At 40.7% G+C, this 22,918-nt stretch overlaps 3 protein-coding genes across 4 annotated transcripts; all 3 read right to left on the reverse strand.

Annotated features, from left to right (window-relative positions):
• Positions 1-930: 930 nt before the first annotated feature.
• ppib (peptidylprolyl isomerase B (cyclophilin B)) lies at positions 931-3,969 on the reverse strand. Its single transcript, XM_044125485.1, has 5 exons — positions 3,702-3,969; positions 2,093-2,206; positions 1,813-1,906; positions 1,494-1,678; positions 931-1,383 (listed from the first exon to the last, which is right to left on the reverse strand). The coding sequence occupies exons 1-5, from the start codon at positions 3,834-3,836 to the stop codon at positions 1,261-1,263; spliced, it is 651 nt and encodes a 216-aa protein (XP_043981420.1). The 5' UTR covers positions 3,837-3,969; the 3' UTR covers positions 931-1,260.
• Positions 3,970-4,981: 1,012 nt separating this feature from the next.
• On the reverse strand, positions 4,982-12,955 carry adpgk (ADP-dependent glucokinase). 2 transcript variants are annotated; one of them, XM_044125483.1, is made up of 8 exons: positions 12,690-12,955; positions 10,875-11,110; positions 9,577-9,802; positions 9,432-9,494; positions 9,118-9,238; positions 7,933-8,129; positions 7,494-7,592; positions 4,982-7,395 (listed from the first exon to the last, which is right to left on the reverse strand). In XM_044125483.1, the coding sequence occupies exons 2-8, from the start codon at positions 11,090-11,092 to the stop codon at positions 6,835-6,837; spliced, it is 1,485 nt and encodes a 494-aa protein (XP_043981418.1). In that variant the 5' UTR covers positions 11,093-11,110; positions 12,690-12,955; the 3' UTR covers positions 4,982-6,834. The 2 variants fall into 2 exon arrangements, with proteins under 2 accessions (XP_043981418.1, XP_043981417.1); XM_044125482.1 differs by having other exon boundaries at positions 4,982-7,398; positions 12,690-12,940.
• A 795-nt stretch (positions 12,956-13,750) lies between these two features.
• Positions 13,751-21,873, reverse strand: snx22 (sorting nexin 22). The gene is made up of 7 exons (XM_044125486.1): positions 21,519-21,873; positions 18,696-18,779; positions 18,383-18,487; positions 17,655-17,749; positions 17,353-17,385; positions 14,990-15,057; positions 13,751-14,917 (listed from the first exon to the last, which is right to left on the reverse strand). The coding sequence occupies exons 1-7, from the start codon at positions 21,603-21,605 to the stop codon at positions 14,817-14,819; spliced, it is 573 nt and encodes a 190-aa protein (XP_043981421.1). The 5' UTR covers positions 21,606-21,873; the 3' UTR covers positions 13,751-14,816.
• Positions 21,874-22,918: the final 1,045 nt, after the last annotated feature.

Here is a 22,918-nt window from a genome sequence, read left to right on the forward strand (position 1 = left end):
TTTTATTTACGGTTTTGTGTGGTTTTTATTTATTGTTTTGATTGTAGTGTTTTAAAAATTTATTCCAGTTGCAGTGTAGGGTTTTTCTTACAAAAATAAGGTTCATCGGTCTTCCAGAGGGCACACTGGCATTTTTATTATTATGCCATTATCAATATATTGCTTAAAAATGGTCTAAAAAAACACAATATTTACAAAACTTTGGCATACAAACATCAGCTCCACACTTGCTGTCTCCTTCTTGGAATCTGTCTTTGGAAGTCAAATGTAAAACTGTGAATTTCAACATGAAATTAAGTCAAGAGAGTAATTAGTCATTTGATGGACTGAAGTACATGTACTGGTTTTCCAGTGTTCATAAATATTTACTTTGGAAATATGACTGATCAAAATTGGGTTTGCTGACCAAAGGCAAAATAATCCATTTTAAAGCTGAAATATAGTCACCTTTTCCTTTAATTGGTTATATTAATTATAGTATGTTTATGACTGTAGAATTGTTCAAATATAAGTCAATATAAACTTTAACAGCACATTAATCATTCTTCTTGCGTTTCTCTCCTGCTTATTTGGCATTTACCAAGTCAACCAGTTATACATCTGTTGAAATGCTCAGTATTACAGAAATGAGGTAAACAGCACCCCCTAGTGCCAATAAATGGTAAATGTACCAAACTTATATAGCCCTTCTCCAATTATTTTGACCACTCAACTCAAATACACATTTAGAGTCAAGTGCCTTGCCTCGACAAATGGCAGGAGGAAGTTGGAATCGAACCTACAACCTTCTGATCACACACTCTATCCACACAGCCAGTCGCCCCACAAGATATACACTAACATTGTGGCAGCTAACAGTACCTACAGTGTACAGGGTGACTTTATAAACTAATAGAAGGTATTTGTATTCAAACATAAAGCTTACAGTGATTTAAGAAAACATGGAACCTTTATTTCCCATCATTTTCACTTAATTGTTGTTTTTTTTTACAAAATAGCCCAACAATAATCAGTTAAGTGCACCTTGGAATGCTTGTTGGTAAAGTGGACCCAGATTCATGACTGCATTAACGTTGTTCTGGTGCATTAAGATGGCAGCCAAACCTACGCAGAATGTGCTCTTCTTCCCTCCAGACAGCGTGATTCTTACTGACAAAAAAATAAAAAATTAAAAAGAAAGTGGCCCGACATCAAGACCCCGGTCCATTTATGCACCCCTGGCCTCCCAACCCCAACCCGCCCGTTTTAACGAGTTGCGCTCTACTCCTTGGCGACTGCAAATGGCTTCTCCACCTCGATCTTGCCGCAGTTGTGGATGGTGACGTCTTTCAGAGGTTTATCGCGACCGTCTGTCTTTGTGTTCTCAATTTTTGTGACGACATCCTAGCAGAGGAAAAGAAGGTTTCAAAGAAATGGATTCATTAGTAAAAAAAACAAAACAAAAAACAGAAACCCAAGATTAGGCAGAGTGAAGATTTCCTTCTGATACCCACCATGCCTTCCAAAACTTTCCCGAAGACTACGTGTTTGCCGTCCAACCACGGCGTCTGGACTGTGGTGATGAAGAACTGGGAGCCGTTTGTGTCTTTGCCGGCATTGGCCATGCTGAGCCAGCCGGGGCCGTAGTGCTTCAGCTTGAAGTTCTCGTCAGGGAAACGGTCTCCATAGATGCTCTTGCCTTCATTCAGAAAAGAAAAGGAGTTTTGTCCCATTCATAGACTTGCGCTGCAGTTTTAAATTGTACTTTCTTGGGTCTTGACACCTGACCCATCTCATCATTTTGACGCATAAATGACATTGTTTGGCGTTTACCTCCAGTGCCGTCTCCTCTGGTGAAGTCTCCGCCCTGGATCATGAACTGTTTGATGACTCTGTGGAACTTACTGCCCTTGTAACCGAATCCTTTCTGTTTAACCGAAGCAAACGGCAACGTAAGCAACACTCCAAACGTCTGAATCTCCACCAGCTTCAAGTACGGCTGAAAAGCTGGACCAAGTCAACGAATCTGATGGTTTTTCAGTCTTTAGAATACAAATCCTGACAACTTCACAAAAGTAGGCAGCAAACAATAACAAGTCTCCATATTGCTCACCTCTCCTGTTGCCAGAGCGACAAAGTTGTCGACGGTTTTGGGAACAGTTTTGCCAAAGACGCCGATGACAACCGTTCCCACGTCTTCATCTCCGATTCTGATGTCAAAGTAAACCTAGAGAGAGAGACCCAACCTTATGTTTAGACGAATACGTCACGACACACCAACTCTGAGGCTACATTGGTGGGCCGGGATACGATAGAGCAAAGGTTCTCTAAAAAGTTTGGAAGTGCTCAGAGAGATTCTTTTCAGTCAACTACTGATGTCAAAGTCTTCCATACTAGGTCACTTAACACAATATTAAGATGTTGTGGCAGATCAAAAGTCAGGTGGAAGAGTCTGTTTACATGACGACTGCAAGTTGTGAACTTAAACTGACATTCATGTGAAGAGTGGCGATGCAAAAAGGGTATTGCTAGAAAGCCCACTTGTAGCTTGGCACAAGGCACACGCGCCTCGTTTCCATTGACCGGTACGACATGGTAAGCTGTTTTATCGTCCGGCGTTTCCACCCAAACGTTGTGTCACACTAGTGGGACAATAAACGTAACGCATTACTGTTTTTCGTGCTTGTTGCAAACTGTGTCGATTTTCTGTCCCCCAATCAATGGACTGTTGTATGACGCTAAAGCACCACCCTAACCGTACCATTGTCCTATATTCATATAACTGAAGGGAGTCCAGGAATGGTGGGGTACGGATCGGATGCATCAGCCATTTTTACAATGGAAAACACAAAGGAAGTACGCTCAGTGGAAACGAGGCGTTGGGTGGGGAGGAATTCGCTCTAGTCGGATGAAACAAAAATCTTGTACTTTTTGGCCAATAGTCAAGAGCCAGGTGTTGAAACGGTCCAGGCAATCTCAAACTTTTGTGCAAAAATAAAAACTCACCAGTTGTGAGGAAATGTACATCAGTACACCAGAAATTTGTTCTATAAAAGTTTCAGCTGGATTTGTGGCTGACTTCGTCACAAAGCCAGATAATTAGTCCCCCCTCCTACTTCATTGCTTCCAAAGAAAATATGAATCTTGACACACACCCCTTCCCCCCTTAAAGGCATCAATAGGCTCTTTATTTCAGGCATCAGAACTTAGCACGATTTATAAAAAAAAAAAAAAAAGAATTTATGCATTCTTTTTTACGTTAACGCAACACAAGAATAGTAAAAACAAAACCCCAAAAAACAGTATCTTACGGTTACAGGGACACATGTAACATCAGACTGAAACCTCGCCTTCTAAACTTTGCTTCACAGCTAAAGACGACCACTCTGCTGTCTTGAATCTGCAGACGTGGACAATCTGCTGCAGACACAACAAGGCCAGGGTCAACAGCTGAGCCATGGCGGAGCCAAATTCGTGTCCGGTTCTTTTCCTGCGACTCGGATCTGACAGGATGCGCATAGACTTTATTTCCCTTAGCCTCAGCAACAAAGTTAGCTTCTTTTCCCACAAGTATTAGTCGTGAGCTAACCCCGTACTAGCTGGCCAGCAGCTAGCGTCTGCGTGACGTGGCTTTCCATGCAACGGGTTAGCAACGAGGAAGAGCCCTGATTTTTTTTTTCTTTCACCCCCCTTTATGAAGCTAGCCTGCAGCTAACCCATACCTTTGCAGTTACTTTGGGGCCTTTCTTCTTCTCGTCAGCCGAAGAGCCATTAGGGAAGCCGAGAAACAGCAGTGATCCCACAATGACGGTGACAGCTACGAAGAATTTCATCCTTCTTTCACAGAACCTCACCATCAACAAGACTTAGCCAGGAGACACAGTTGGTTGAGCTAGCTTTATATAAACTCCGTGGGAGGGACGAAGCGCGAGCTTCAGGGTGGGGAGGGTCTGCGACCTACGGGAACCAGGAGGCTCAGCTTCATGGACGCAGGGGCGGGATTTCAGCGTGGTGGGAAGCTGTGATTGGTTCACGTCTTAGGACGTTTCAGCCAATTGGATGCAGACGCGTAATAACGTTTTGTGAGCTGAAGAAACGTGGACGAAGCAACCCATGCAAACAAAAGTCCCTTAAGACTTATATTCTATTTTATTAGAATTATATATGAATGGGCAGCAGGGTCATTTTTCATTTACAGATCCAAATAATAATCAATTATGTAGCGTTGAAAGCTTTACTAATTAGTTGACCTCTGAAATCACTTCAATGAATTAAATTATTTAGGGATATCAGAGTAAAGGTTAAATATAAACGTGTGCCAAACTGTGTACATTTTTTTTTCATTTCACTACTACTTTTTATTGGTCTTTCACTCAAAGTCAATTTTAAAATATGGAGGTAAGTGGCTGTAGTATTAACAAAATGTGAAGAAATAAAACACTAGTTTATTTAAAACACAACTCCATACATTACAATAGATTTTGATAATTTTAAAATTTTGTTTAAAAATAATAATAATAAAAAACAAACCTAGATCAAGCTCTTAAAAAAATTAAATAAAAAGGAACCCAAACCACCCATTTCCCTCCATCCACATTTTAATGACAACCTACTAGGGAATGAAACAGGACACTGAAAACAAAATAAGTTCGGAGGAACAGATTGTGCTTGCAAAAATGCAACCAATAATAATAAAAAAGGGAGGTTAGGGTTACATTCACCTCCACAGGCTCTCCCTCCACCTATCTTTACTAGTGCAAAGAATCCCCTTTTCCGAACTAAAACGCTGCGTGAACGTTTTCATGACAGGTTTTCATTAAGACTATGATTATTGCATGCCTTCGGAGGCAGTCTGAGGTAAACAAATGGAGTGTTGCGTATGCCTAACATCAGTCTTCTTGAGTAAGAATAGCATTTTCTTTTTTTCATAAATCATGTTAAACAACTGTGTCATCAAAAAGAGGGAACACACTGAACGAAAAGGACACCACAAAGAATCTGATCGCAGTCGTGATTTGTTAATGCAGGCCGTCTTAATATCCGATATCCATATGAGAACCTTCACACTAATTAGTTGGCATTTGCATCTAGACTGATATTTAGGCCAAGGAAGAAGAACCCGCTTCAGAAGCACAATTAAAACAGCCGTTTTCTGGCTATACTAGTGTACTTTTTAACTTAGTAAAAACTTTTAAAAAAAGAAGAAGAAGAAGAAGAAGAAGAAGAAAGACTGCTATCGAGCTATAAAGCTGAGATCTTTTTGCTGTAGAGAGAGTGTTTTGGTCAAACAATAAAAACAGAAAAAACAAGATTCCTACCCTTTTTCCAGTTCAAAACTCCACATGATTCTTAGGATTTGCCCACAAATTGCATCGGATTCTGAACATTTAGCTAGTTGGATGCTGTAATCTGGATGATAAATAAAAGCATGACACAACGCTGAGCATGGTGATAAAGAAGTAAAGGGTTATTTCACTACTTTGAAATGTTTCAAAATCCACAAGATCTAGACTGTAGAATCTTAAAGTTAACACTAATTTAAAAAAAAATATTTTTGATGCCTATCTTTTCGGTTTTTGATTATTTTTTTTCTTTGTTATCTAGTTAAAGCTGCAGTATGCAACTTTAATATATATATATATATCCACACACATTTGTTTAAACTATCGATCTCCTTTGCCTCCTTCCAGTGCTTATCAGAAACAACCAATCAGAGCCAGGAGGCGGGTCTTAGCGATGTCAATCACCCTCCTTGTGCTCAGTGCCACACGCTCCCTGCTATGCTGCAGCTAGCCTGTTATGAACGCTCATGCTGGTTAGGATTGGTTAGCAGCCTGCTATGACAGCAGATAAGTGGTTTTTCTGCAACCGTAAGTTATTCTACACCACTTAGTGAATATTCAGCAAATACATAGGCTTGATTAACAGCACTAAGACCCTCCTCCTGTCTCTGATTGGTTGTATTTGAACAGGAGTCGTACATTTCTACAGATCACAATAAAAGCTCAGGCAGGAGATCAATTTTTTCCACAGATTTTCCATCTCATATTACAGTGTCACCACATGGTGACAGTTCTAACAAATATCTAATATGTATATGTTTGTTTTTTTATTATAAAAGTTGCATACTTTAGCTGTAAGAGAACAAGGAATAAAGCATGGAAGAGAAAATGTTCCCTTATTGTCTACACCTGGAAAATGAGCAAATTTTATACATTTTCAAAATTTCTCCAGACCGTAAAGGAACCCCGTTATAATCTCACCATAAGAAAAACAATCTAGTCGGTCAGATTGGTTTAAGTCAAGCACTCAGAAATGGTTGATGACCAGAATAAGACAAACGTTCAAGTAAGCGTTGGGATGTGAAAGCACCCAAAAGGATTTCCACCACAAAGTTTCAAGTTTACACAGTACCTCTGACAAAGGGGCAACGCTAATCTAAAGTTTCATACCGTTTCCTTATAAAATATGAATAAAGGATCTAATAATGTTGAAGGCACAGCATACTCAAAGATATGCAGGTTAAAGAAAACATAACTGTGACGGTTAAACTCTTTGGAGTTTGGGGAGATGGCTTGGAGGGCTGCACAGTGCGTCGAGTCCGGCTGCGTGGCGGCTCATCGAGATCCAGTTCTGCCTGCCTCTTTAAGGAGGTTGGGGGACATCATCATCATCATCATCATCATCATCATCATCATCATCATCATCATCAGGCAGGATTTGACACTGAACAATTAAACAGAACAGATCTTTGGGGCAAAAGGAACCTGAATCGGGACACTAATCCGGCTCAGAGCTGAGAGAGTTTCCCGGTTGTGTTTAGCTCCTCCAGTTAGCATTAGCATGGTCGAGCCTCTAAAACGGATGCTGCCTCGTTAATTCGGAGTAAACTAGTCCCTCCGCAGAGATGGCGTCGCCCAGCCCCACTGTCCGGAGGGGCCTCTTGCAGACCAGCACAGGCGTCAGGTGGAAGGTGATGTTCCCTTGCCGCCACACAGCGACGGGCTCCTCCGGCTTTAGCGACAGCCGCTCCCGCGGCTCGGAGTGAGAGGTGAGGAACTCCAGCGGCGCCTTGAGCTCCACCTTGCTGACGTCCACGGTCCGCAGGCCGCAGGCCTGGCTGCTGGCCACCCGGGCTCCCGCCATCACCGCCGCCGCCTGGTTCCCCCAGTAGCCGTCCACTGTGGCTAAAATGTGATAGGCCAGAGTGTGGAAGTGGATGCGGGTGAGGTCGGACTCCGATGACGGATCGGTGCGGCCGTGCCGCTCCAGGACCCAGGAGAGGATGTCGCCCACCCGCCCCACGTCGGGGACGCCCTTCCACGCGGGCAGAGCGGCGTGCGGGCCGTCCCCGGCCTGCGACAGGAAGAGCAGCTCCTGCTCGTTCAGGCCGATGGAGCTGACGATGGGCAAGACCTGCTAACAGGAAGAGACACTGTAATTAAACGCATGACGTTCCTCAGGGAGCCATCGAGCATCTGTTCTCACGCACGGAATCCTTCGCTCACATGTACCTCCTGCATGAGCCGGCTCATGAAGTCTTTGTCGGTCATGCTAGCCAGCTCCAGGTGGATGGGAATGCCCTTTGGGATATCAGCTAAAGCTGCCACAGCCTGGGAAAGAAAACCAGAAAGGAGAAATCCAGAAATAGATCCAGAAAGTTTTCATTAGAAATCACCAGGATTTTCCCCCAATGTATTATTAGCCTGGCGGGCTTCCAGGCTTATAATACTTTTTTTTCTAATACCGTTCTTTTCAAAGTTGACGGATTAAAAAGGGAGAGAGGGATGTGCTCCAATTGTGCATTCGCTGCGTTTTTGAAACTTTTAACATTTTAGAAACGCAAAACACAACGTGCCGCTGCTGGACTGCTCTAGCTCCCCTCCCACCGGGCATAGCAGGTTTTCTGGGGCAAACCCTGGAAACCACGCTGAGCTCTTTTGAGCCGCTGACCTCTTTCAGTCGCTCCCCCCACAGCTCCCTGCCCTGGCCCTCCATCATGTGGAACCCTGACAGGACGACCAGCTCCGGCTGGAACTCCTCCAGGCTCGCCACGAAGGTCTCCAGGGAGCTCATCTCCCCGTTGGACACGTCGTGAGAGAAGATGAAGCGGTTCGCTTGTGGCGCCCTAGTGGAGCCCCACTGTTCACCTGGAGGTAGAAGGCAAGGTTAAACATTAGTCACCCTGCTACTCACAGCTCACACACTACTGATAGCATTTGGGCTAACCTTAGCATTGTTGTTAATTTTAGCTTCTACGATAATGTTTGCATACTGAATGGAGTAAGTCAATGATAGTCGACATGCTACTGACAGCACTTTGGCTAACTTTAGCATTTTAGCTAAATTCAGTATTTTATATAATTTTGATACAAATGAGAACTTAACATACTGAATGGAGTAAGTCATTGTCAGTCGAACATGCTAGTGATAGCACAATGCTATCGACATCAGTTTTTGCTAGCTTTAGCATTTTTGCTAAATTTATGTTATACACTTGTTTGCTTACTAACTGGAGAGAGTCAATGACAGTCAACAAGCTACAGATGGTTAATCTGCTACTGACAGCATTTTAGCTAACCTTAACATTTTAGCTAATTCTGGACATTTTTATGACATGCAACAAAGAGAGACACAATTATCTGTTCTTTTAAGCTGCTTAGGTTTTGAAACTCAAACTTGAAGCCTGCAGAAGCTAACTCTGGATCAGAACCCGATTTGGGTCCGATTAATACACACTCTTTGAAATTTCTTCTAAAATTTCCAGTTTTTTCCTCCACTTTGCGGTTATGCTGTTAGTGTGTTCGTCAGGTGTCAAACTCCAGTCCTGCTCTGAAACTTTTAGATGTGCCTCTGCTGCACCACACCTGAATAGAATAATTAGGTCATGAGCAGGACTCTGGAGGACTGATCTACACAAGAAGGAGGTAATTAAGCCATTTCACTCCAGTGTTTTGTACCTGTGGCACATCTAGAAACTGCAGGACACGGACCCTGGCAGACTGGAGTTTGACAACCCTGGTCTACTACATAAAATTCCAATAAAATACATTACAACATGTAAAACTAAACGCACTTTTTGCGCATTCAAAAGTATCGGGAATGTTTGCGTGGCACAGAGCTGCAGCTGCTCTTTACCTGCTTTGTACTCCAGGATGAGGTGAAACTCATCCGTCTCCTGAAGAGACTCTGGAGGAACGACGATCTGCTCATCCAGCATCTCGTGGAGTTTAGGGCCGACCGGCCCACACAACAAAACCTGAAGTATATAATAAACCATTAGGGGTTTTCAATGTTCAGAACTCTGGATTACAGAAGATAACTTGATAAGAAGATAGCTAAAACTTTTTTTGTTTTGTCATAATTTTGCTCCATCAGTGACTAACGAATGGAATAAAAATTTAAGTAAAATGCAACACAGAGTCTATCTAGACTTGTTTATGCTTGCGTACCATCAAATCCGGGTAGGTGGCGAATTTCTGACCGATGAGGGCAGCATTTCCTCCAACATACAGCTGAAAAACAGACCAAAGTTACATTTCTGAAACGGGAAAAAAGGAGTAAACAAAAGAAGGGAGATGAGAGGAATGGCCTCACCTTCGCGCCGGGGTACTCTGCTGCTGCGCGAGCGATTCTCTGAAACACTTCCTTGTCGCTGAAGAAGCGCTCTGCCGCTGCACCGCGCTCCATGTAGTGGACGAAGGCTTCCCTCAGGTCGTCCTTCGAGTGCAGGACTCCGTGATCCCGGCCGGCACCGGGATCCACAGCCAGAGCCTGCAGCAGCCCCACGCCGCTGACGACCACGTCGACGCAGGCGTTCACCCTGAACAAGAGGACCGAAACGGAAACGGGTCGCTCAGGTCGGACGACGGGACTCAGTGGTCAAGGATAACAGGAAGAAAATTTATGTTAAATACCAGAAGAAAATGCAAAACTGCTAAACACATCCGATTAATGCAGCTGATAAGGCAAGAAGTTTACGTTTTAATCTTGCAACAATAAATAAAAGAAAAACGGCATATCCTGGGGTCATGTGATGCTTGTTGTCAAATATTTTATTCAGGAACAGAACCAGGCTGTTCCTGTAATAAACTCTGGTCTTTATTACAGGTGAACACATACTGATAGCTCAAATATATCATACACTACCTTTAGCAACACACACTTTAGATAAAAGGTCATCAAAACTGATGTGTGCTTCAGGCTCAGCCAATCACCTTCTGCCACCTGAAGCACAGGTTTTTATTTTTTTAAACCAATAACACCGAATATTAAAGTTAGAGTCGTCAGCTCCCCTGATGAAATCAGACAAAATTCCTGATATTCCCACGGAAACGGCCATAATAATAATAATTTTAAAAAACGTTTGTACATATACGAATATATGTACAAACGTTTAACTAAGACTTAAATCTCCATAGAGTTTAATAAGCAGATTTTATTGATGTGCTGAATTGGAACAATAAAACTAACAAGCAACAAGGCTAAGAAAATAGAAACATTTTCTGTTTTGGTTTCTAGTTTACCAACATCGATCTGAATTATGGAATATCAAAGAATGCATGGGTAGAAAAACAAACAAACAAACAAACAAAAAATCCAAATTTTTACAAAAATGTAATCTTTAAAACCCAAACATTTGACAAACCGATAAAAATCGATTTATCGCCCAGCGCTAGGGGGCGACAATTTGACCTTTACTCTCCACTACCGGCGGTGTAACCCCTCACTTGTGCACCTGCTGTTTTCACGGAGCCATCGGAGCAGAAGCTGACTCATGATAACGCATTCTGCCCTCTCTGCACACGCGCCGCGTGCAGCAGAAGGGCTTGAGAAACGTAAGCTTAAAGAAAAACCATTCAGACTGACCGGCTCCACAGATCAGCGTCACTCACCCTACTGCCACTTTGCTCCACTGCCTGCTAGGCAAAGCGATCAGAGCGTCCCAGGCGGCGGAGATGGCCCGCTCCAGGCCCGCGTTGCTCGGCGACGGCGTCTGGAGGTTGGGCAGGCCGATGTACTGGAGGATCTGCTCCGGCAGCTCCGGCCTGCCGCCGTAGAAGTAGCCGACGGCCAAAGCCAGCAGGAGCGCTGCCGAAGCCTTCCTCCACATGGTGCTTCCCGCACACTCCTGTGGCAACCGGAAGACTGTCAATTTCATGTCGGATTGTGGCGTTTTAAGATTATAAATGACACCGATTTCCTGCTTTGGGTAAATCAGATTGAGTCAGATATGAGCAGCTGGTTTCTTCCTGACTCCAGGTCTGGATAAATATGTGGAATACATGACTAATAAATGTCGACAGTCTCCCGCCGGAGCTGTACATCTCCCCAGAGTTGGCTGTTTCTCTGATTAATGCCGTTTGCTCATTGATGTTTACTATACTAAGGAATTTTGCAATAAATCGATTAATTGCATGATAAATTATCGTTTTGGGGTTTTTTTCCACCAAAAACCGGATGACTAAATTCTTCAGTCTGGTGTTTCGGTCTCAACCAGCCAGTTTTTGGAGAACAATTAAGTTTACAGAGACTTCATAATTCATTTTATTTGTTGTTTCTATTCCTTTTTATTTTGGGTATGTAAAATGTCTTCCAGTTCTAGAGCTAAATATTCATTAGAATTTAAAGTTCATTGATCTTTGTGAACGTGTCCTGGCATTATTATGCGGTTACCCTTGTAGTACTTGAAAATGGTCTCAAAGCAACAATATTATCATTTATCGTAATAACTTCTGGGACAACTTCCAGCAAAATATATCATTGTAATATTCCTGTCTATAATAAACCGCAGAGGACTACAAAGTTAATGATAATTTCTGAGGACATCTGGTCAAATCAGTTTTGATTACAGAGTATTGTGTAAAGGAGGTTGATGTAAGAATATGTTGTTTTTTTTTAATTTGGGAACATATTTGAAGATAGCGTAATTTTATCTTTACTTTATGCACTACATCGCATACATTTCCCTAAAAATCCATTGATTTCAGTGGAGGTAACAAGACAAATTTTGAAAAAGGTCAAGCACCATAAATAATTCAAGAAGGTGCTGGAATCGGCATTTAAAATATGTATTAGTAGCTTGTTATTTTACCATCAGCTCAAAGCAACAACTCTTTCTGAAAACCCCAAATGTGAGACGGCTTTGCGTATTGATCTAAATATCAGTAAGGTCGATACTTTTGATGGCATGAAATGAAAGTTCAAATAATTCCAGGGATCCAATCTGACACATCACCACACAATGGAGTAATTCAATCCAACACAATCAGACTAAGCAGCTAAATAAGAAGCTGCTTTAAACCCACCCACTGACATGAACCTGACTTTTTTTTCTCCAGGGGATTATTAGCGCAACACTCCGATTAGAGGAAGTTCAAACTGTAGTCCATTTCCAGCGAGTAATCATGTTTTTTATGAGTTGAAAGCTGACACCGGTAGTGTTTTGAACAGCATCGCAGTCCAGAACATTAAGAACCAGCATACCGAGCACGCGAGAAGCGGTAAAGTTACTGCTAACGTGGACACGCTAGCTGGATCTTTGAACTCAGTTAGCAAATCCGACACCAGCGAGCAGCTTCGACCCGGCTAAAGCAATTAAGACAAAACCATGGCATCTAAACACTTTGGCAAACTATCTAACTTATAACTTTCGTTATTGCAGGAGAGAGTAGCGCTGTTGGTTAGTTAGTTACGGTAGCGGGACATACCAGGCAGTAATGTGCAGGTTTGTTAGCCAGGAAGAAGATCCAGTTTCCTGGTTGAATCACAGGAAGAACATTCAGTCAGTTTAATTCCGTGACTGGTAGTGAGCTAAGAAGGAGAAACTAAAGTCGGCACAGTTCATTGAAGAAGCTTTAGCTGGGAGTGACAGGAGCGGCTCAGATACAGCCAAGCTCTCCAACCAGCAGCCGCTTCGAATCAGCGACATGCGCATGCGCCAAGAGCCTTTCCAGGGTAAATGATGCGTTCCCGTAGTGTCAGAAATAGCAGGAACCTTAAAGCGAAGTATATTTAAAAAAAAAAAAACCTGCTCAGCTTTCATGCTTAAAGTCATACAGGAAGTATGTGCTCGGAATGACTATACGTCAGATTTCTCACTCTCTATACATATAAAAACACAAAGCCTCTGCTAGCTTTTTCTTTATGTTATAGCTACATATATTTTATACAATATGTAACCGAGTGCCAGTGATTGGATTTGAACACAACAGAGTTCAATACTGATTTGAACTCCAGCGAGAAATACAGTTAATGCCAAGTTAAGGTTTGCCCCAAACCAGAGAAAACACGGTAAACATTTCAAACGAGGGGCTCTTAATGGACATTTTTGACCTATTATACTATGTAGGACAGAAAAAACAGGCTTGTATTTGCGTCTCAGCTCTAACTCAGCTGACTGAAATAGTCCAAACCTTCTCAACATGTCATAATGTAAAAAGAAAAACAAACAAAAAACAATGCCACATAAAACCCTATCCACATTTTTTATTTTAGAAAATGTAAAAAAAAGGTTTGTGTCTTATACATATAAAAAAAGGTTTGTGTTTTACATTGTAATATCCCCTCGGTCAAATTACTATTCACAAAAAGCAGAAGAGTCAGCCAGTCATGAATCATCATAGCAAAGGAAAATATTTCTCTTATTCTTCCTTCAGCTGAGCAAGCGCCTCCAGTCTAGCCTACATGCTGGCACTCGTCTTCCACCAGAAGGAAGAGGTGAAAATTAAACGTTTAAAAGCAGGGAGGGCATGGGAGAGGAGAACATAAATTGGGACCTTTTGAATGATTTATTCAAACTTAAATGTAAAATAAAAATAATGCAAATAATAAAAAAGTAAAAAAGATAAACATTTGATTTTAAAAACAGTTACCACATTGCATCTAAAGGCTGTTAAAAACAGCATGACGTTTGCTTTTGGTTTTGTTGCCCCACATACCAGCTTTGCTGGGTCAAATGCCTGATTGAGACAACTGTAAACCAAAACATCTTTAAAATAACGGGACAGCAAAGTTCAAGTGAAAACACGAAGCTGCCTTGAATCCTCGATTCTGAAATTTGCCTCAATGGATACAAATGGCATTTCCATTTCACAGCTGGATCTTGTTAAAATAAAAGTCCATTGAAAAATTTTCTGCATTTCAGTAATTTAGCTCAGAAACTGCTGCAGTGTTGTTGCCTGGGTAACCTTATTTAAGCCTGTTTGGTGATTAAAGCTTACACCGAATGAAAACACACAATTTTCTATTTCAATATAATGTGGATATGACATGAAACTTGTAAAAAAAAAAACAAAAAAAAAAACTGACATTATGTTTACATCATGGCCTCACGATCACGGTAAAGACTCTCAGCTCAACAGTTGTCCAGCAGACAGTCGTTAAAATCCTTTATTAAGAAGAGTGCTGTGTAAGTTCAGCGGAAGGAAAATAAAAAAAGGTGAAATGGAATATTGACAGAACCCAGCTCATTTGTTGCTTTGTTGTGATTCTGTGATGCAGGTTGTGTGAAGAGTTGTTGCATTTTGCCATACATTAGTCAATCCAACAATAGAAACAAATATCTTCTAAAAATAAAAAAAAAAAAAAAAACCCTCTCATTTTCAAAAATCAAGATCAGTGTCTGGAAGAAGACCCAAGTTGATTTAAGCTTTTGTGTGCATATTATTCATGTTTTCAGAGAAACTGAATTTGATTCAAGTCACAGTGACCAAAATGAGTTTGAAATGTCTCATAAATTTCCTCTCCTGAGTCAAATGAACCGCTGGACGATACTGTAATTCGTTGAAATGTAGCCATATTTCTGCCCGTTTTGGGTCTTTGGACCGTGTTGCCCGTCAGGCGTGGTGGTCAGGGACAGTAGAGGCGCTGAAGCTGACCCGGACGTCCCGGGGGTAGAAGCCCTGCAGAACTCCGTCCACCACGATGTCCGGGAGGCCTGCGAGACAAAGGGCAGGGTTTGCTTCATCTGAACACAGACCGTCGCTCTGACAAGTCGTTTCAAGGCTACCTGAGGAGCTGCCGGGCAGATAAGGATCCTGGAAGAAGCCCAGAACCCGTTGCTGTGGTAACTGGTAACTGTGGAAACGAAAGGCGGAAACGTAAGTAATCGGTTCAAACAGTGACCTTCATCTGCCATCTTGAAACTGAAGGCAGTAGTAGGGCTCGGAGAGAAAATCAGTTTTATTTATTCATTGTATTCTTTTGTCTTTGAAGATTTATTTTTTGAAAGAAAGTTTTAAAAAAATATATCTAAACAATGCACTGTTTGGGTTTCCATAGTTCAGAGAGATGTCAGCGAACCCGGGGCGGCCATCTTGTCTCACAAGAGTGTTTTACAGCTTCTATTTATTTAAACTTTGAATTCAGGCCAACTCTGCAACAAAACAAAAGGGTCAAGATACATTTGTTTGTTTTTGTTTTTTTAATTATGAAGATAAAGTCCTAATAGTACAACAATACAGTCGAAATAATACAAAAATAAACTCATAATATTAGCTGAGTTGTAATTTTGTGAGAACAACTACAAAAAAATTAAATGTGGAATGTGAAGCATCTTGTGACATTAGACTTTGGTATAAACTTTACAGGTAATACTCAACACTTAATTGATAATCTTAATCTTTTAATACGTTAGCATTAAACTATCAGGATCAGGATTTTGAAACGATTGTGTTGTTTCGAAGAAGGAGCTACACAAACTGAGGTCAGGTCAAATCCAGAGAAGTGAGATTTTTTTACTCCTTTAAACAACTTTTTTCCTCGTCGTTTTAAGACGATTTCTTGTGGTAAAATTGCGTTGAGAAATTGCTACATTTCTCGCAATTACACAAAAATTCTCATAGCTACGTCGTCCAACTCAGCATTGGGATGATTGAAATAAAAATACAATCTGTAACTTTAGAACAGAAAGCAAGCAAAAAAAAAAACAACAACTACTACTAAAGGATGAAAATAGAAAATCAAATTTTACTTTTAAGCCATGTTGCCCATGCTCAGCGAGTTAAAAATCTAACTACGCTTCCGGACGCACTCTGAGGTTTGGTGCGGCAGCGAACCGCCTCACGAGACGCAGTTTGGTGCAGAAAGCATCAGACCAGCGGAGCGGCTCCTAAGTGATACACTTAGGAGCCGCGCTGTGTCATCAAGGGACTGGGAAGCGGGGGTAGCCACGACGACGGGCCCGGAACCGCATTCCATCTGCGCTCTGAACCGCAAACGCTTTCAGGACATTCCTGGTCTGCCGTCGCCACGGACACGAGGTGAACATCTTCTGCCTCCGTTTGCGTTCAGAGCAGACAGGATGCAGGTCGGCGGCCGCCTCAGCGCCTCCAACACTCACTTAAGTTAAGTTTCCAGATACAAACGTAGCGTTTTATTACATTTTGCTGTATTTACTGATGGAAAAAGTTTCTTTTAATGATTCCCGTCACAGAGTCCGTTATCCAAAACGGTTGTTTCAGTACAACAGTTTTATTACATCAACTAACCTCTCACCAGCAAACAATAATTGTCAATAAATGACTGACACTGACTGTTACTCTCCTGGAACCAGCATGTTATTTAAAAAATCAATATTGGCATCACGGCTGAAAAGTACAGATTTTATTTTAGCCAGGGAGCAGCGGTGCCTCTTTCTCTTCCCGTAAATGTGGCAAATCTAGTCAGAGTTACGCCTGGGACAATAAATCAGTTAACTGCATGAAGAATTAAAACGGTATCAATAATTTCCATTTGCAGAATTTATCACTTTGTCCTTTTCTGTTTCTCTTTCTACCAAAAACCGGATCACTAAAGTCTTCAGTCTTGTGTTTTGGTCTCAACTTGATTTTTTTTTTTTTTTAAACGACAATTTTGTTTACACAGACTTCCTAATTCATTTTGTTTGTTGTTTATTTATTTTGGAAATTGAAAATGTCTCCTAGATCCAGTGTTAAATGTTTGTTAAAATTTTAAGTTTATTGATCTTTGAGGATATGTTCTTTTTTTACCATTAAAACCGTCTCAAAGCAACGATGTTATTGTTTATCCCAATAACTTCTGGGACAATTTATCGTCCAGTAAAATTTGTTACAGTGACAAATCTAGTAAGAATGAATAAAAACACTTTTGAAATTTCACAAAGCTTGAGTTTTACACATCATAGACTCAAAAGGCTGTGATACAATCTGATATTAATGGTTCATGGGTCTCGTTTTTGCATTTTGGAGCTTTTGCCTCTCTATTCAGGTCAGAAACATCTCAGCTGATTGAAGCTACTTGAGTGACCATGTTTAAATGTTGTGTGTGTTAAATGATTAACAAACTACTCGAAGTGATTGTCACTTAGGTTTTCCTCCCTTTTTTCTGATTGTTCCTAATGTAAACACTTACTTGTATTCCTGACTGTCCAGTTCATCCAGTGACCTAAAAATAGAACATAAACATATTAGAAATTACATTCACAAGGAACGGTTTCATTTTACTTTTAAACAGACGCCGTTTCCCACAAACAGCTACGACTCGATCTGAGCCGTCGCTGCTGCTCCGGGAGGGGGAGTGCTGCCGTGAGGAACGTTTCTCAAGTTTTGTCATGATGCCGCATTGCCCCCATTCTGAAAATAGAGGCAACAAATATAGCAGCGCATGCAGCATCGCCGGCCGGCTCCCGGAGGAGAGCAGGCTGCCGGACTCACTCGACGCTGCTGATCTTGTTCCCCGTGTGGAAGTGCTTCACGTGGAGGAAGTCCAGCAGCACCTGAGGCACGTCTTCGTTTTGATAGATAACTTCCTGAAGCAGAGAGAAACACAGACGACGGCGAGTCAGGGCCGACGTAGACAGACGAGACAAAGAGAGCAGGACATTTCTGCCACAGAAACTTTGAAGTTTTGAGGTTAACCTCAGAAACGTTCTAATGTTTTAAGTTTGAAAAGTCGACAATTTTCAACTTTTCAGACTCACGAGATTTCCAAGTAATTGTAGACATTTTCTGAGATTGAGCTGAAAAATTCGGAGCTTTTTCTAACAAATCTTCAACTTTTGAAAATCAGAAATTTCCATGTTTTTTTTTTTTCTATCAAATCTCTGAGCGTGGGCTCAAAATTAGATTTTGTTTCCTGCAAAACTTTTAAAACAATTAAATTTTCAAAAAATTTTTTGTAGAAAATTTCTGAGATGGAGCTCAGAATTTGAGATTTTTCAAGCATATTTTTGACTTTTCCATTTCAAAACTTTCCATGTGTTTCCCCCCCCCCCCCCCCAAGAAAATTTCTGAGATGAATCTCAAAATGTCTGAGTTTTGTTTTTGGCAGAAATGTACCTTTTTTTTCTGACATACATATGCCATCGTAGAAACAAGAGACGGGGTCCACATAATCAGTACTTTATTATTCTTACTATATGAATGAAGTCTCTCCTTCTTACCTGGATGTAATCTTCCAGCTCCTGGCGCCTCTGCTCCAGAGGTTTGGTCCTCAGATGGGGGTTCCTTTTGCTCGGAAAATCCGGAGTCTGGATGATCTTCTTAAGCTACCGGCATCACAATAACACATGCGCACACACACAAAAAACATTTTATTTTATGGTTTCAGAAGCCCAAAATGTGTTTCAGATTATTTTACGGCTCTTCAGCCCAACTTTAAACATCGAAAGATACTGAACACAGACAAAAACAAAATGAAACCCTCCAAACGATTTAAGAAAGCAGGACAAAAGGAAGTGTGATATTGACACATACCTTCCTGTGGAGCGTCTGGAATTCACTGTTTCTTCTGAGCACATAATGTTTCCTTTCATTAAACAAGACTTCAACTCTGAAAAGCTGCAAAAAAAGAAAGGAAAATATAGAAAAAATAATCAAACATCTAACTTCTTCACAAAAGTGTAACTCTTGTAGATTAAAAGAAAGAAAAAGAAGAAAATTAGCATGAGGAAATAAATGATTTGCTCATGCTAAGTTCCACCATGGAGAGAACAAAAACATGCAAGATGCATGTCTTTCCAGGACTTACGTCGGGCACCGATGTTTTTTTAGCAGATTGTGTCAGTGCAAAAACAACCAACTCGCCTCTCCAGCAGGAGGCGGTAAAGAGCTTCGGACCTTTTCCCCCCAGGATAGTTGCTGCACATGCTTCTCTTTCTGATGCAATAAGTAACAATACTTTAAATAAATCAGAATGTAATTTGCAAATATTTGAACAGACCTGTTAGACTTTACGAGACGTCAGAACCGAACAGCAGATACGCAAAAAATGAATAAATAAAAAAATCAAAGAGTGCTTCCAAGAGAGAGAGAGAAAAGAATTCAATAATGTTGAACTTTGCTTTTGTTTCCATAAATATAAAAAGATAAAAGCAGGGCGAGTCGCTCATGTTGTGCACCACAGGCCGTCTGACTGTGACAGTGAGCCAAATTCCTCACTCTGGTGCCTCCGTTAGCTTTTCTGCCATGCAGCTCTGAATGTGGCACAGTGATTACAGTAGCCTTCAGTGTGCTAGAAAGCACATATGTTCCTTTTAGCCATTCTTTTTTTTTTTATCTACTCAGGTTTTGCTTCAGTTTCAGCACAAAATAAGACCTTTGTAGAGCAGACTTCTAGTTGCTGCGGTTTCTAACTGCGCTGCATGATTGCTCTGTTTTCACAGGCCTGCTGGTTTAACAAGAGCAGCAAAGAGTTTGGTTCCTGTCCATAGCAGTCAGCCGGGAGTGAGAAACAAGCATTTCCTTCACAACCCAGGTTTTAGTTGGAATGTTTCTGTTGCATAAGTGTTTCTCTGTAATACAGTTCTGTAGTGTGAAATTGAATGTGTCACATTGGGTTGAAAAAAAAAAAAACAATAATCGGAGTATGCTAATTTTCTCTGCAAGTTGTGAAATTCTGAGTTTAGATACGTGTCGGAAATGAATCAGCAGTTTCTGTTAAATTCAACGTTCAGGTAACATTTCATGAATTTACCCTTTGCATAACCCTAATGTTTATTGCTATTTATTATGTCGGTTATCACGATAAACGATACTTTTTACTGTTGTCTCGATACGTCCTGATTAATGACATTTAACCCCCCAGAACTGTCAGTTTTGTTGGGACTATTTTCTTCACTGTTTATTCAATGAGAGTATCGAAAAATACCAATACATTTAGAATTCTGATTAAATGCTGTTACTGTCTACAGTTTAGCGATACTAATCTCACCTCTTTATGTTAAAGGTGTCCTAAAGAAGCATATTACAAATGTGTGTGTTCGTCAAGAGCAATATTTGTGCTTATACATGTTTGAAATCACAGCCTAAAAAAGCAGCAAATATTTCAAAAGTAGCAAAAAGTAGCAAATATCACTATAATGGATATTGCCATAATACCACAGAATATCGTGATACAACATTTAGTCCTTTAGGTCTCTGATGAGACAGTGGGACCGTGATTCAGGTTCCTAACTGGTTTAACTGGTGCTGAATGTCAAAGCAGGGATTAAAAAAAAAAACATTCATGCCAAATAGGCTGCATTATATTTCAGGGCAGCATGAACAATAATTTTTGTAAGCGGATTATACCACTGGTTCCCCAAACCTTTCAACCCCAAGCCTCCAAAGCATTGAAAACCCATTCATTGATAAACAATTGAGAGTTATCAAAAGGGAGTAATTACAAGTATTGTTGTGTTTTAGGATTTACAGTATGAATACGTCTGTTAGTTTCTCCCTCAAGATCCCACACTTGTTGGTTTGGAACCCACAGAAACATTCAGGCTTGTAAAATATAAACAGGAAAATATACAGAAATATGCTTAGAAGCATAAAACGTAAGACATTTTTTGAAGATGGTGCAAACTGAGGCTTTTTATTATCAATTAATAAAAATTATCAACTACAAATAAAAATGGTTTCACAATTTACATTGTTAGCAGCAACAAGAGCCATAGGTCTCAAAGCGTTTTAGAGTTTCTTTAATATTACAGTAAATAGGACAACATCTAGACGCTGATTTTTGCTCAACAACTTTTTTCAATGCATCTAAATCTGCTTCCATTAATTTAATAAAACTAAGCTAAAAACAAAAAACATTTTTAAAGACAAACTGTCACAAATCATCTTAAACTGGTGAAATTAAAAGGATTTTTTCCCAAATGAGCCCAAAAGAATATATCTGATCTTTTGAGACAAACTATTCTATTCTATTATTTACTGTTTCCACAAAAAATATCTATTTGATTAGTTTTAAATATTTGCTTAGTCTGTTGTTGAGCTGCTTTAAATAAATAGTAATTATTTTTATTTTTAAATCACACCAAAATCTTTCTGAAAATATATTCATGTAGCACGTGAGTCCTTTGGACTTGACTATTTTGACTCGCGCGAGACGAAAGGTTTGTGGATTGAATCAACTATTCTTACAGGTAAGACTCACCTGGCCCCCATGCGGCTTCGTTCTTCGGCACAGAATAATAATTAGTACGAAACTACACGCCGAGGAAGCGCGTTTGTCTGTGAGCGTTTCCAAACTTTCCCAAGAAGTTTGAAAAACGCTTAAAGCTGAATTTCGGTCATTTGGACCGCGCTCACCTTCTTAGACTTGCCGGACTCGTCCACCTCCCTCTCCAGCGACGGTATCGACACCTCAATCATGTGGGAAAGTTCCTCCAGCACCATCCGCTTCGACTTTCCGTCTCCGTTCGACTTTTTCCGTGGCTGGAAAAACTTCAGGCGAAGAACCAGCAGCCAGCGCGCGTCAGCTCAGGTTAGGTGGAGGAAAGAGTCTCTGTTCCGGTAGGTTTGCTCCTGTGTGCTCCACCTACTCACTAATTGGACAAACCCCGACAGGACATTAAAGGTGCAGTCCGGGCTTTTGAAGGCACACAGCTTTGGTTGTGAGAGCAGTGAAATGGGAAGCTGTTGCAGTGCTTCCCATAAGCTTGTATGCTGTTTTTTTTTTTTTAAAGTTTCATTCCCAGTAAGTTCTATGGAAGTCCAAAGTGCGGCCATTTGCTCCCCTCTGAATGATTTTATGCGGCCCTTGACACCAATTCAGGGATGGGATAATTTTATTTTGCCGAGTCAGGTACGGATGATGCACGGAAATCTACAACGGAGTATTTGGGCTAGGCTAACACCCACAAACAATAAATAACATTACTAGAATAGTCATTATATTACGAGAATACAGTTGTACGAACGTAAATCAAACATAATGTGGCTTTAATATGAGAAGACTGATTTAAAAATACAAGAAAAAAGGCGTAGTATTACCAGAATAAGGTTGTCATACTAACAGAATAAAGTAGTAACTTTGTGATGACTCTAACATGAAAAATAATAGTAATGAAAATGAGGTTGGGAGTCTTGTGGTTATACTTTGGCATCGGTTTTGCAAATAGGACATAATCTTTTAAGACATCAACATCAAATTATCGTCAGTTTGAGGACTTTACGAGCTTTGCTGTCATTCAAACAACTTTCGTCTGGTAATATTGTGTGTTTATTCCACCACTAGTTCTTGTTATTAAAAAAAAAATCTCTTACTCTGGCCAAATCAGATTACTTTGCATGTTTCATTAAAATATCATGCTGAGTTGCAGGTAAACCTGGGAAAAATAATAATGATAAACTTTTTTTGTTGTTGTTGCTATTTTAATTTTAAACAAGTTAGTGAAAATGTTGTGGCCCATTGAGAACTTTCAACTTGACCAAAACTTTGGACACCACTGATAAAAGTGAAGGGAACGATTTTAACAGTTTCTGCCCCCCCCCCCCCTCCCCAAAAAAAAAAAAAACCCACACGGAAACTGTTTTAGGGGATCCAAGAAAGTTTTGTTTTTCTTTTAAACGGTTCAATAATTAAGATTTTGCTCTCACTTATGCGTGCGGATAAGGAAGTCGCCCATTTTGTGAGAACTCTGACATTTTAGCCCAACCTCTAACCCGACCTCTATAAGTCCAAACGTGTCCCACGCAAAGGCAGATTT

Source organism: Gambusia affinis, linkage group LG08 (assembly GCF_019740435.1).
Source record: "Gambusia affinis linkage group LG08, SWU_Gaff_1.0, whole genome shotgun sequence".
Classification (NCBI taxonomy): Eukaryota; Metazoa; Chordata; class Actinopteri; order Cyprinodontiformes; family Poeciliidae; genus Gambusia; species Gambusia affinis.